At 38.9% G+C, this 14036-nt stretch overlaps 1 protein-coding gene and 1 pseudogene across 1 annotated transcript in view; both read right to left on the bottom strand.

Moving 5' to 3' along the window:
* Abcd3 (ATP binding cassette subfamily D member 3) overlaps nt 1–10105 on the bottom strand; it is a 92209-nt gene extending 82104 nt beyond the window's left edge. The window contains exon 1 of the mRNA XM_027935255.2: nt 9809–10105. Within this exon, the coding sequence (XP_027791056.2) occupies nt 9809–9918 (110 nt within the window). The 5' untranslated portion in view covers nt 9919–10105. The remainder of the gene's footprint in view (nt 1–9808) is intronic.
* On the bottom strand, nt 4460–9667 carry LOC114092550 (ATP synthase F(0) complex subunit C2, mitochondrial pseudogene; annotated as a pseudogene).
* Nucleotides 10106–14036: the final 3931 nt, after the last annotated feature.

Below are 14036 nucleotides of genomic sequence, written 5' to 3'. Positions count from 1 at the left end.
TGCTACAGGTCTTTTCTTTTTCAATTGAACCCAAAGATGCTTTACCATTGAACGATATCCACATTCTTTTTTATTTTGAGACAGGGTCTCTGTAAATTGCTGAGGCTAACCTCAAACTTTTAATTTTCCTGCCTCAGCCTCCCAAGTTGCTAGGATTTTAAGTATGTGCCACTGTATTCATCACAATTGTTCTTTTTTTATTATTATTAGTTATTGATGAACTATTCGTTTATATGTGGTGCGGAACCCAGTGCCTCCACACATGCTAGGCAAGCACTCTACCACTCAACCACAACCCCAGCCCCTCACAATTGTTCTTAAGTAAAGCTACCTAATTTTTTTTTTAATAATTTTTAGTTGTTGATGGACCTTTATTTCATTTATTCTATGTGGTGCTGAGAATCAAACCCAGTACCTCACACATGCTAGGCAAGCACTCTTCCGCTGAGCTACAGCCCCAGCCCACAATGCCTAATTTTTTAATAGAAATACTACACATGCCAATGTAAACAACTCTAATGTTCCATAAAAATCTCACTAAAAGAATGGAGGAATACCATTAAATTGCATTTAATCTGGTATTCATCACTTCAAAGTAAATGTAAAAGACCCTTTCTTCCTCCTAATTCCAGTTTATATTCTGTTGCAACAGACTAGAAGTTAATGGTATTCATCAGATCATGCATGACCATGATATTGATCCTTTAGGGAAAATACAATTTATCTAAATTGACAGAGTGGCATGAGTACTTAAAAGGAAGAGGTAAATTCTAGGAGCAAGAAAAGAGTTCACCAAAATGTCATATCAAACTAAGCCCATTCTCTTCTCTGAAGGAATATGGAAATTCCGTAAACTTTGTTTACTATGCTACAACGTGATGTAAACCAAATCAGGGGTTCTCTGCCTTTTCCACGAAAGAGACCAATGACGCAAAGAATTCTAGGACCTCATCTTCACGACACCATGATCAGAAAAGACCCTTCCCAATTAGTAGCTTCAGAAACACCCCAAAAGAGGACTTTGGCCTAATACAGATCAGGTTATGAATATTGTCAGAATGCCAGGTCTGTTAACAGAAGTACTGGCAAGATGAATATGCGAGCCAATATAATACCTAGAAGGTGTCAATTAATAGGAAGGTTAGAATGGTATAATTAGACGGCTTTACCCTTAGTCTGGTCCGATTTCTCTTTAATGTATTGGGAAAATATACAGAAAGAATGGCTAATATGCAGGATCAGTCAGGTGTGGTGGCGCACACCTGTAATCCCAGCAGCTTAGATGGCTAAGGCTTGAGGCCTGAGATCAAAGCCAGCTTCAGCAACCTACACAGGCTCTAAGTAACTCATCAAGATCCTGTCTCTAAATAAAATATAAAAAAAGGCTGAGGATGTGGCTCAGTGGTTAAGTGCACCTGGGTTCAATCCCCAGTACCAAAAAAATAAAAAAATATCCAGGATCAAAAAAGTTCTAAAGGGAAGAAGTGAAATGCTCAAAAAAGGTTTAAATGTAAGGACCTGCACTCAGGTTTAAAATAAACTAAATAAATAAGCACAAGTTGAGGAAGGAAAAGGAAGTAGAACCATTATATAAACTAAATGTGAAAAATATTTGGCTGGTATAAAAATGAATGTCATCTCATGCTTTTTTAACAAAAGCTTAAGATCTACAAAGCAGGTCATAACTTTGTTCTATTTTGTGCCAGTGAATATGAAATTTAGGAACACCTCTTTACAAGGTGGAGAAATAGAGTATCATATTACAGAAGCAGCAACTGAAAAATTACTGAATACCTGAAACTGTGTCACATAAAACTAACTTAAACACTTTCCAACTCCAAAAGTAAATGATTCTATCAATTGAAAACGGCTTCTTTAGGGAAATTTCCATAGACACATGTGAGGAAACTTTTAGGAAAATTCAATAATTTTTTTTCAATATTTTTAGTGTTGGATCTTTGTTTTATTTATTTATATGTGGTGCTGAGAATTGAATCCAGTGCCTCACCCATATGAGACAAGCACTGTTCCACTGAGCCACAACTCCAGCCCCAATAATTTTTGAGTAGCTAAATGGGATATTTCATTGTCTTCTTCATTTTCCTTTAGCAAGCACAGCAACAGCCTATGAGAGTTATTTTTATTTATTGAGCATGGGGTTAAAACATTTTCTTGTTTAATCCTCACTCAACTGTTGAATTATGTGAATACTATTATCCCCGTTTTTCTAAGGCTCAAAGATGTTGAGTTAATTGACCAAGGCCACTTGTTAAGAGAAACTATGTGTCCAGGTTGTGGACAGATATAGCAAATGGTTTCTTAAAACTCTGAACCCATACCTGACTCCAAAGACCATGTTTTCTACTACATCAAGCTACCTTCATAATCAAAATTAAGTGCTACATTAAAAAAAAATTGTTCTTTCAAATATATAAATATATGCAAATTAAAAGAATCTTTCAACATTATTTTGCACCTCTAAAGCAGAAAAAAATTAAATATTCCCTAACAATGAGTAATTATATTAGAACTCAGTCACAGTATTGCAAAGTGACACAACTCTTTAAAAGTAGTATGTCGTCAACCTATGCATCTCTAGAACATTCACACTTTTTCCACAAACACTAAAGAAGTTCATAAGCTTCCATTTATTAATCCTATTTCTGGCAATTTATTCCAAGGAAATATTCAACAGAGATGGAAATGTTCACTCACAAAAATACACAGTACTACTTATAAAAATTTCAGAAACAATCTAAAGGCCCAATATTTAAGGGTAAAAAAATATCATGATTAAACCACAGAAATATTTATGCATTCTTTAAAAGAACTATAAGAAAGATGTACACCTCAAATGAAAATAGCAAAACACGTAATTATAGAATCATCAGGTGTGATGGTGCATGCTTATAGTCCCTGTTACTTGGGAGGCTGAGATGGGAGGATCATTTGAAACCAGGAGTTCAGAGTCCAGCCTGGGAACAAAGCAAGATTCCATCTTCAAAACAACAACAACAAAAAAAATATTATAACTATGTAAAAAATGCATATAACAAAAATACAACAGTTTATTATTGTTATGGCATTATGAATACCTTTGATTTTGTAATTATCTTTAATATTTTCACTCTCTTGTTAACTGTCACAAGTAGGTTATAAATGGTACTAATATCATTTTTATAAGTTTCTGAGATTTGCTTTACCTATGGAAATAAGAGGCAAAAGGGGTCCAGCTCCTAAAAAACTCATAATATAGTTGAGACAAAATTTATATCTGTAGCAAGAAAAAGGTGTTATTTAAAACAGCAGTAACCACAGCCCTAAGAAATGGGCATCTCAGAGATAGAGTTAATCAACAAACATTTTCTGAATGCCTACTGTATGCCAGCCATAGTTCTAGCCACTAGAGCTGTAACAATGAACAAAACAAAATTTCCTACCCTCATGGTGTTTACATCCTGACAGCACAGACATGTAATAAATAAGATAAATATGTAAAATAAAAAGTGCTTTTGATAATGGTAAGTGCTAAGGAAAAAAATAAAGCCATGAAGGTAGACAGTGTGTGTACTGAGGATGCTATTTTAAACTGAGTGGCAACGTGCTCACTAACATGTCTGATAAAACTGAAGGGGTAAGGAATAAGCAATATGGTACCAGCGACAGAACATTCCAGGCAGGAGGAGAATAGCAAATGCAAAAGCCCTCAAACAGAATATCTGCCCAAGGATGTTAGTGAACCAAAAAACTAGTAAGTGTAATTAATTAAACAACTTTCACCCAGATCTCTCAACAGACCATAGACAGCTACATAGTTCTCAGAATATTGCTCTGGGCCTGATCTGCCACAGTTGAATTCAGTACACAGTTGCTTTTGCTGTAAATCCTTTAATGCTTCTTTCACCTATGGTTACTTAAGCACCATCTTTTATTCTAGGGATCCAAATGAAGCCAACCCATATATCCAAGGTTCATCCTAAGGATCTCAAGCAGCTCCAGTCCCTCTAATGACTCATGCTTATAGTCTGCAAACCACTCTATGGACCTGTGAAACTGAAAGAAGTGAAACCATTCCTTTTCAGAGTTGGATTTTAAAGGAGCATAACTCACAAAAAAAGATAAATTTGATGTTTTCAGGAAAGTTATAGAAGGATTGGTAAAAAGGGAGTGCAAGTAGAAGCTAAAGATGTGAGGACATTTGAATGGTTAAAAAAAAAAAAAAATGGCCCAGGACCAAGCCAGTGAATCTTAGAGGAAAAGAAAATAGCCAAGAAACTGCCAATAGTGGGAATGTTCAAGCAATTCCCCTGCCCCCCTCCCTTCTTATTATTATTAATACAGTATTTGTCTTTCCTCTGACAAACCCTGAGCCAACCACTTTCCCCAGACTGCCTAGGAGATACAGGAAAAGGAACACAGAAGGCCGATGAGGCACAGGAGAAAAAAAGAGACTGCTCCTTCATATGGCGAAGAGGATAAGAAAGGCTACCATCAGACAAAAGAGCACCTCCAGAAGGGCAAAACCCAGAATGGCACAGGAGACCTGTCACTTCAGAGGAATGTTCCTGACATAATCAATAATAAGGCTCCCAAACACAACCCAAATCCCAGCCCCAAGCCTCAAGGAACTTGTTTGCTGTTGTCAATATCCCTCCGAGAGGTGCTGGTTTGGAAGATGCAGCTAGAGACAAGTGAGGGGATGCAGGACTGCCAAGCTCAAGAGGCTCTTATCTCTTAGCTCTTATCAGTTCAGCACCACTGCAGATAACGGTGGTAAGTTCAGTAACGGAGAGGTACTCCTGACCAAGGATCCTGACTTGAGGAGGCATACATTTTCAGAGGTGAGAGGCCATCACAGAAGAACTCTTTAAGTGCAGGGAAGACAGTGAGTCTCAAGCAATTTCTTAAGTAAAAGAATTCTGAGATGTTCACTATGCTGGGATACAATCCCTACCACTACTCCCAAATTTTCAACAGAAGTCTTCTAGAAACCCTTACTTTGTGGATCTTGATTCAGAGAAATCAAGGCAGCTACCAAAGAGACAAGGTTAAAAGACAAGATGTAGGTAGGATCTAAAAATAGAGAAGCCAAAAAGTGAAGTAAAGTGTGACTAAGAAAAACACAAGCTTCTTGAAACTCCTCAGATATATTTGGGGTAGAATATTGTGTCCCACCATTTATAGATTAGAGTGTTAAAAAGGGTAAAGGGTAAAGGTATACCCTTTATCAAAACACATTGCTAGATTATATGCTAATATATAGTGTATAATATATTATATTATATATTATATATATATAATGATTAGGTAAATCAAGAAAGGCATTTAAACGTGTTTTTCAGAAGGTTAAACAGGGAGTGATCATCATTTAGATCATCTAGAATAGCTAAATACTTCATGGAAGAGGTAATCCTGCTTTATTAGCTCTTCAAGGATAGCAAGATTTGGAGAACAGAGCACACAGAGAAATTTCAGGTATGGACAATAGCATGGATAAAGCTCAGAAGCCAAGAATGAGGGTAGCCTGTTCAAACAGCACAGAAACTGGCCTATCTGGAACAGAGCACCCCCTGGCAGGCAACAGCACATAAGATTAGCCAGGTAAAATGACACCAGATTGAGGAAGGCTCTGAAATCCAGGATAAGAAATCTGAACTTCACAATCACTGATGGGAAGGGAAAGAAACTGCTTTGTTATGCTTCATTTAAGATAATAAAATACTGTGGCAATGTAGACTGATCCCTTTCCCTGCCTTCTAAAACTGGAACACCAGTTTCCCACTACCCAGGTTATGTTCTATACTACTAGGTACACCATCATTTCTGTGAAGATAATGCCTCCACTTCTTTGTACTAGTCCCACATCTCCAAGGCATTTCAATTACCCTTAAAGATTTTTCAATAACCTCAAATCATTTATCTACTCTAACACTTATCTATCCTATGGTAGATCCAAATAGGGATTTAAAGGCTACTCAGTCCATGCCCTCAAGAAACTCTGATACAGGCAGAAGCCAAGAAAAGAAACCAGCACAATACAAAATGGTAACTGCTATAGTACAGAGATGCTTAAGAGTGTCAGGAAAGCAGAGGACATCTATCAGTGTGGAGACAGGGAAAAGACAGAAAACACCTAAGAGATTAAGCGTAGACTGAATCTTGAAGAAAAAGAACTATCACAGGGTAGAAGTGGGGGGTATGACACTGATTACAATCAGTCTGCAAAGGCTAGGCACAGCCTGTCACCTCAGAGATTACAAATTAATTCCACATGGCTGGTAAATACAAAAAGTAGTCAAAGACCAAATAATGAACAGAAGTTTTATTTTAAAGTAGTTGAAAGATTTTAATGAAGAAATACTATGAGCAACTTTGCATTTCTTAAAAAAGAGCTCTGGTAGCTGTGGAAGATAGATGAAAAGGGCAAAATTTCTTCGTATCATAAATGCCACAAAAATCTGATAAAAGACTGCTATAATATTCAATTTATTTCATTATCCATTCCCACCACCTTCCTAAGTTTAGTGCACATTCTTCATAAACCTACCCTAACCCCTTCAAACACAATAATCTGGTCTTTCTCAGAACTTTGAGGGCACGTCTGCCTATACACTTCACTGTCATCATCTTACATTTTAAATACTTGTATTTAAGTTTGCTCTCCTTAATAAGAACAACAGCTTCTTAAGAAAAGATGTCTCATATTTTTAAATGTATGTTGTTGTGTGTGTGTGTGTGTATGTATGTATATATATATATATATATATATATATATATATATATATATATCCCTTATAGCACCTAGCACAGTAATACAACATTCAGAAACAGATATTCCTTTGAACTAAATAAATGGCTCTTATCCATGAGTAAAAAGATTCAATTTTTCCCCATAAATAATAATAAAAATAGAATGTATGATTAAGTAAAACTAAAGTGAAAAAAGTTAGCATAGTAGTGGAAATGATTATAAATGAATACAAAGAAATTTTTCTCTGAAAAGTTCTAATTTGTGATAGGCATATATTACACAAGTACATCCATTCACTTAAAAAATGTATAACTAAGATTTAAATGTATACAAATTTCACCTAAAAACCTGTAAAAACAAGGGGTAAGGAGCTGGTAGATATAGTGAAACAAGAATATCAGAATATTCTTGGTACTTCCCGGTAAAATGAACAGGGGGATTATTATATTATTTTATTTACTTTGTGTGTGTGTGTGAAATTTTCCACAATAAAAAGCTGTGCATACGTATGAGATTTAACTAGTAAAAATAATAAACTTACAAAAATTTAAAATAACCCAGAACATTAATTACTCATTCTTCAAATGTTTGGAATAACATTACCTTGTAACCTTTAATGTGGTTTTACTAGATCTATTACCTATACGATTCCAAGAGAACACATATTCTAGGACAAACCTACTATTAACAACATGGACAAAAGAAGGCTTAGTAATCACATGTTCCTTAATTAAGCACTGGATGGACATTAAAATTAGTCTTGTTACAAAAGATATCCCAAAGGTCAATAAAATATAAGGTTGGAATTTTATAGTCTTTGAACTGTGATAACAAAGTAGTGAGTAAAAGCAAGGCATAAGATTCTGGAAGTACATAACATCTACAAAGACAGACTCAATACCATTCTCTCTCTCTCTCTCTCTCTCTCTCTCTCTCTAGTTGTAAATGGACACAATACCTTTATTTTATTTTTATGTGGTGCTGAGGATCGAACCTGGTGCCTTCCACATGAGAGGCAAGCACTTTACTACTGAGCTACAATCCCAGCCCATCAATACAATTCTTAATGATTTCAAAACAGTTCAATCATTTTATTCAGTAATTTCAACTCCACATTCATCTGCTCATAATCTGCTTCTCCTCCCACAAAATACTTGATGTGTAAAATAAAGATTTTCCTACTCCTGATACAAAAGATTAACAATAACCATTTGTCCAGTAAATTAACTTTTGCATAATTCAGCCACCTCAAAAACTTCCTCAAAAAGAGATGCTTAAAGAAATGTACCATGATGAAAGAAGAGCTACAATTATTTAACAAGACAAATTCTATTATACTATTTCACTGCTATTGCTACTGCCCATTAGATGGTGTTCAATTTCTCTTATTCAATAACTGACAATCTTATAAAGTCAATGTAGTAGTTTCCTTGGACTATAACTGGAAGGGGGCCTGCGGAGGGTTTCTGGGATGCTGATAATCTTGATCTGGATGCTGGTTACACTGGTGTGTTCTACTTGTAAAAATTCTTCAAGCTCTAGATTTATAATGTATACTTTTCTATATGCATGTAGTAGTCCAATGAAGTTTTTTTAAAAAAACATCAAAGCATGCCAGAACTGTTAGCTGTCCTCAAGTCTCCTCCCCATGTCAAAACAATTTTCTGTGCTAACACTTCTCCGCAAAAAATGCAATTCAAGTTAAAGCACTTAATATTTCCTACCAGAATATGCCCACATAACTGATAACTTTCATTTGCAACTGGGAGTTCAAAAAGCATACAATCCAATAGAAAAATGTTTTCTATTTTCCATAAGTAACATTTTTTTTAAAACACACAGAATAGGAAAAGTGAATAGGTACTGTAAATGTCCAGCCTATGATGTGAACTATTTTCAACTTTGTTAAACTGATTTAGGAAAGAAAGGACCATCACTTCAGACTTTAGTTAGGAGGCGGCTAGAAAGTACTTCATGGGAAGAGGACTAGGAGCCACCTGTCAGTGTTTAGTGTTTATATACCAAGCAAATCAAAAACAGGAGAAAAAAGTACCTGCCCAGAGACATGAATGAAATAAGATTCATGAAAGCAGGATGCTAAGATTTAATATGACATATGTAATGATTGGCAAGAATGCTTGGGAACTAACCTTTTCTCATTCACTTGCCGTAGCCCAGGAAATAAAAATGATGCCTGCAATTCCACAACTATAACTCAATTCTCTTTCTTCCTCTAATCTTATGACCTCCCCAAAGTTAAATCTCATCATGAAAATCCTCTCGCGGTGAAAGCAGTGCAGTGTAATTAAAAAGGATTTTGATCCTCACCTAAAACACACTTTTACCTTTCACCTACAAAGCCAAAAGGGGGAACTTTGTCCTACAAATACCACGAAACCAATTCAGTTTTTCCAGATGAAATGTCAGGGCGTTCACTAAGCAATTCCAAAGGGGTGGTGTGGGGCACTTTAGAAGGAAACCATGCCAAGTGGCCCCAGGATAGCTCACAGGAATCACCCTGGCGACTATGACAGCAATTACTCCGGAATCGAGCCAAACCTCATCCAAATGACTTAGACCTAACAGCGACTATCCTGGAGAGTCCAATCCCCATCCTCAAATCACACAACCACGTCCATAAAACAAATCCTTCAGGTCTGTCTGGAAATGAGATGACAAAACTAAAACACCGCCAGAAAGTTGATACAGAAATTAGGTGGTTTGGATGAGGGATGGGCACACTGCTTCCCCTCCTCCCACCCTCGAGTAGGAGCGACTGTCCTCCGGGCTGGGTCCCAGATTTGCTTGTGGGCGCAGGAGAAAATTCTCACTCTTGCCGGTACAGCGAGGTGGCCCGACAGGCCAGCGGGGTACGCGGAAAGCCGGGGAGCCGGCGCTGCGGGGACACCCTGACATTGGAGCCTGGCTGTAGCCGCGACCGCCCTCTCTCCGCCTGATCCTGCCGGCACCGGGACTCGTCTGCCAGGCGCTGGGCGGAGAGTGCACGCGGGGAGCGCCAGCTCGGGCCCGGGAAGGCGGCGCGGCCACGAACCTTACCCGTGCAGGCCGAGGGCGCGGCGCCGCTTGTGGAGCAGGCAGAGCAGCAGGAAAGCGGCCCCCGCCAGCGAGGAGTTCCGCGCCGTCAAGTACTTGCTGAAGGCCGCCATGGCACCACCAGGGCGAGCGAGCCGGCGAAGGGGACTCGGCGGCAACTACCTTAGTGCAGGAAGCGCGGGGGAGACTGGGAGGAGAGGACCGCGAGGAGGGAGGGCGGTGCCGGCCACGCAGGACCGCCCCCTGGAGCGCGCCGCCGCGCCACCCGAGCGCCGAGCCCACCGCGAACTTCGGCTCGGCGGGAGCGCGCGCGGGAGCTGGGAGTCCTGAACGGTCCCGGGACGCGCCTTGCGCAGGCGCGGACCCCCACGGGGTTGCCGGAAACGCGGCGCTGGGACGTAGGCGATCTTCCCTCAGCCTCTCCTCACCCAGCAAGGTCCGGTTGCTACCCCCGCTTCAGCCCTACCCTGTCGGTGCGCTTACACCCGGCTTTCACAAGAACTGGAGGAGCGGGCCCGGCCTGCGCGGAGGACCCAGTGGGCCCTGCCTTCCGCCACCCCCCACCGTAATGGGTCGTTACCACCCTCTTAAAGGAGCTCGGGAAGAAGGGAGCGGCCCCTTTTACACAAAACTGGTGGCTTTATGATTACTGGGACTTACACAAAGCAGGCAGGGACTGTGGGAAGAACTCGTTTTTCCAGCGAGGGTTTTCCAAACCGTAACCTCTAGGGGACGGTGAAATCGGTTTGGCAATTGGTTTTTTTGTTTGGTTGGTTGGGTTTTTTTTTTTGGGGGGGGGTGGGGGGGTGCAGTTTTGGATTTTTTTTTTTTTTTTTTTTTTTTTTTTTTGAGAACAACGCAACAAAAATCTCAGAATACATCACTTAGTAAAGGAGTTGCTTTGAGAAGTTTTTATTCCAGTTTTTTGTAGATTATATATCGCGGGTGGAGACATAAAATGTGTTTCTTTGTGTAGGTCTTGTCAAACAAAAAGTTTGATAATCTCCGTTCTTTGTAAAGCAACATTCATAAATAACAATCGTGCGTTGTATTAATGCTGGCCTTACTCCCAGAATCAGGAAGGGTTTACAGATTACAGCATTCTTATGCTGTCCGACTTCTATGATGCAGAATTGTTGTCCCTAACATTTAGCCTAACACATACACAATAATTTAAGGAGTCACAGTTTTCAGTTGAGACTGGAGAAAAGCAAGTGTCAGAAAAGTAAGGTCATAAATTCTCACATAATATATACACGTATTAAAGGCTTCTACATGTTAAAAGTAGTCTACAAAACAGTGGTGCCTTAGGTGTTTTCTCAATATAAATTGGCAATTGCCTAATACATGTTCTAAGAATCATAAAGACCTGATACAGTAATGATTGGTTTGTGTAGGGTGTTCAACAGTCAATTCTAAGTTATGTAAAAGTGAAGCTCCTACTAAATTCTCCAGCTGCCATGTGGACATTTTCATTATCTCCTGTAAGCCTGGTGTAATTAGTATGCCTGGCACAGGAAATACAAAGATGAACAGATAATCCCTATTCTCTAGAGGCTGGTGGAGAGAAAACACATGAAAAAGAAATTATACACATGGTAAGTGCCACATTGGAGTTTTAAACAAGGCACCATGAGAACTCAAGCAAGAAAATGCTTAGTTTTGCCCAGAGCTTTCAATTAAGGTTTGACAAAGAAGATGATTTTGTAGCAGAATCCTGAAGCACCAAAGGAGTCAGTAGGATAAAGGGAAAATTACAAAATTCACTAATGAATTACAGGGTGATATAAAAGAGGAACTTTGGGGAAAAAGTGATGATATCATCTTGGAGTTTATAACAAAGAAGAAAATATGTGTAAGTCAAAAACATAATCTATCAAATAAATAGATTCCAAAACATTCAGAGGAAAGATAGAAATTACCCACTGATGAAAAATTCTTAAAATACCCTTGTTCAAGAAGCCTGGCAAATTCTAAAAATTAAAACAGTTATATAAGATTCAATAATTTTAGTTCATGATAAAGACCACTGGGTGTGTAGGGCCAAATTTATAACCCAGCAAAGTTAATTTTATTAATTTGTTTCAACAAGGACACTGCACACCAAGAGAATGAGGCATGTCTCCAAAAAACAAGATGGGATGAGGAGTCATTATATTTAGGGGAAGAGAAGAATGTAGGCACAATTTAAATTGAGCAGTGTTTGGTATGCTCAAAGCAAATCAGATCTATATGTAATATTAAACCTAAGTTGAGAAGCAGACTCAAATTTCTATTCCCTTGGAAACATAAATTTAAAATTAATGTAGAATATTGTGTCTCCAACTTTTTATCTGAACTGCTGCCCTGTAAATTGAGGCCACTTCTTAAAATCAAAGTGATTCAGATAATTGAGATCCTCCAAGCAAGAAAGGGATGTTCTGTTCTCACTGATAAAATCTCAGAACAAGTAAGTTTCTAACAGTCTAGGGTCTTAGAGAATAAGGTTCCTCGACACTGTGTCCTTTGATAATTAAAATCAGAACAGTTTTTTCAGGTTCACACTTTATAAAACAAAATAATTAAGAAAAAGAGAAAATATGATTTTCTTAAGGAATCTCCAGGAGCTCTGATTTTTAAAACATTGAGCTATTGAGAATAGGGAAGAGCAGGGTATATGGATTTAGGGACTCCAGAAATCCTCTTGTGGAAATGTATTGGCCAGCCTCCAAGACCATTACCAGTGATCCTTACCTCTTTATACCCATGCCCTTGTATAATCTCCCTGTCAGAACTAGTTCAAAGAGCAAGATGGTGATATCTTGCTTTTATTATTATTATTTCTTTTTTTAAGACAGGGTCTCCCTAAATTGCCCTGGCTGGTCTGGTGATTGCCATCCTCTTGTCTCAGCAGTCCAAGTAGCTACGATTACAGGTATCAGCTACCACACCCCATTGATAATATGTGACTTCTGAGACCAAATCATAAAAGGCATGTTGTTTCCAACTTAGTCTCTTGGATTGCTTACTCTTGGGGGAGCTGCTGCCACAGAGAACACTCAAAGTAAACTTGGAGAGGGATTGGGGCCTCCTACCCAGAAGAAGCACCAGCTTGTCAGCCACATGAGTAAGCCACTTGAGGAGCATATCTCCATCCCCAGCCAAACCTTCAGATAACTACAATCTCATGAGTGATCCCAAGCCACACAAATACTACTAAATTCCAGACTGTAGGAGATAATAAATGTTTATTGTGTTAATTCGCTAAGTTTGGGAGTAATTTTTTATGCAGCTGGTGTAATTTGGGCAAGCCTTAACTATGGAAGAAAGGAGATTTCAGAGAAGATACAAAGGGAACAAAGATACAGAGACAATGACGCACATAACAGATTGGGAAAAAGGACTAAGTTTGGTATTGACAGAGGTTCAGGAAGGGGTGTGAAATGACGGGAAAAAAGGTTGAAATTTTTAATTGAGATCAACTCATGAAGAATCCAAAACAACATGTTGATCAGATGGGATATTATTCTGCACATAAGGGGAAGTATCCCGTGCAGTATATGCAGGTTTGGGAGAAAGGTAGTAATCACAGGTTTTATTTAAGGATAATCATGCTGTTGGCAGCATGAAGGGTAGACTAAAGGAGGAAACATTAAGCAGAGATACTGGTTTGTACACTCTTGAAATGGTCTAGATGTAGTGGTCTGGATATAAGTTCCCCCTGCCCCCCATCAAAAGCTCCTGTGTTAATTCAGGAATATTCAGAGGTGCAATGATTTTATTATATATATAAGAGCTATAACCTAATCAGTCCATCCTAGTTTGAATGGACTGACTGGGTGGAAACTGTGGCAGGTGAGGCATGGCTGAAGGAGGTAGGCCACTAAGGGATCTGCCCTGAAAGTGTTCATCTTTCCTGCAGCTCACTCGCATTCTCTGTCTCTCTCTGCTTCTTGACTGCCGTGAAGTTTCCACCATATCCTTCGACCACAATGTTCTACCTCACCTTGGGCCTAGAGCACTGGAGTGGGCTAACCATAGACTGAGCCTCCAAAACTAAACATCTGAAACCATGAGCCAAAATAAACTTTTCCTCCTCCAAATTGCTTTTGTTAGATATTTTGGCCACAGCAACCAAAAGCTGAGTAACATACTAGAGGAAAGATAGTAAGCAGGGCTGGATATCTATCTCAGTTGATAGAGTGTTTGCCTTGCATGTACAAGGCCCTGAGTTCAATCCCCAGCAACATTA

The sequence above is a fragment of the Marmota flaviventris genome, chromosome 10, assembly GCF_047511675.1.
Source record: "Marmota flaviventris isolate mMarFla1 chromosome 10, mMarFla1.hap1, whole genome shotgun sequence".
Lineage (NCBI taxonomy): Eukaryota > Metazoa > Chordata > Mammalia > Rodentia > Sciuridae > Marmota > Marmota flaviventris.
Note: the sequence above shows the minus strand (reverse complement) of the source record. Positions and strands in the feature narration are given on the sequence as shown.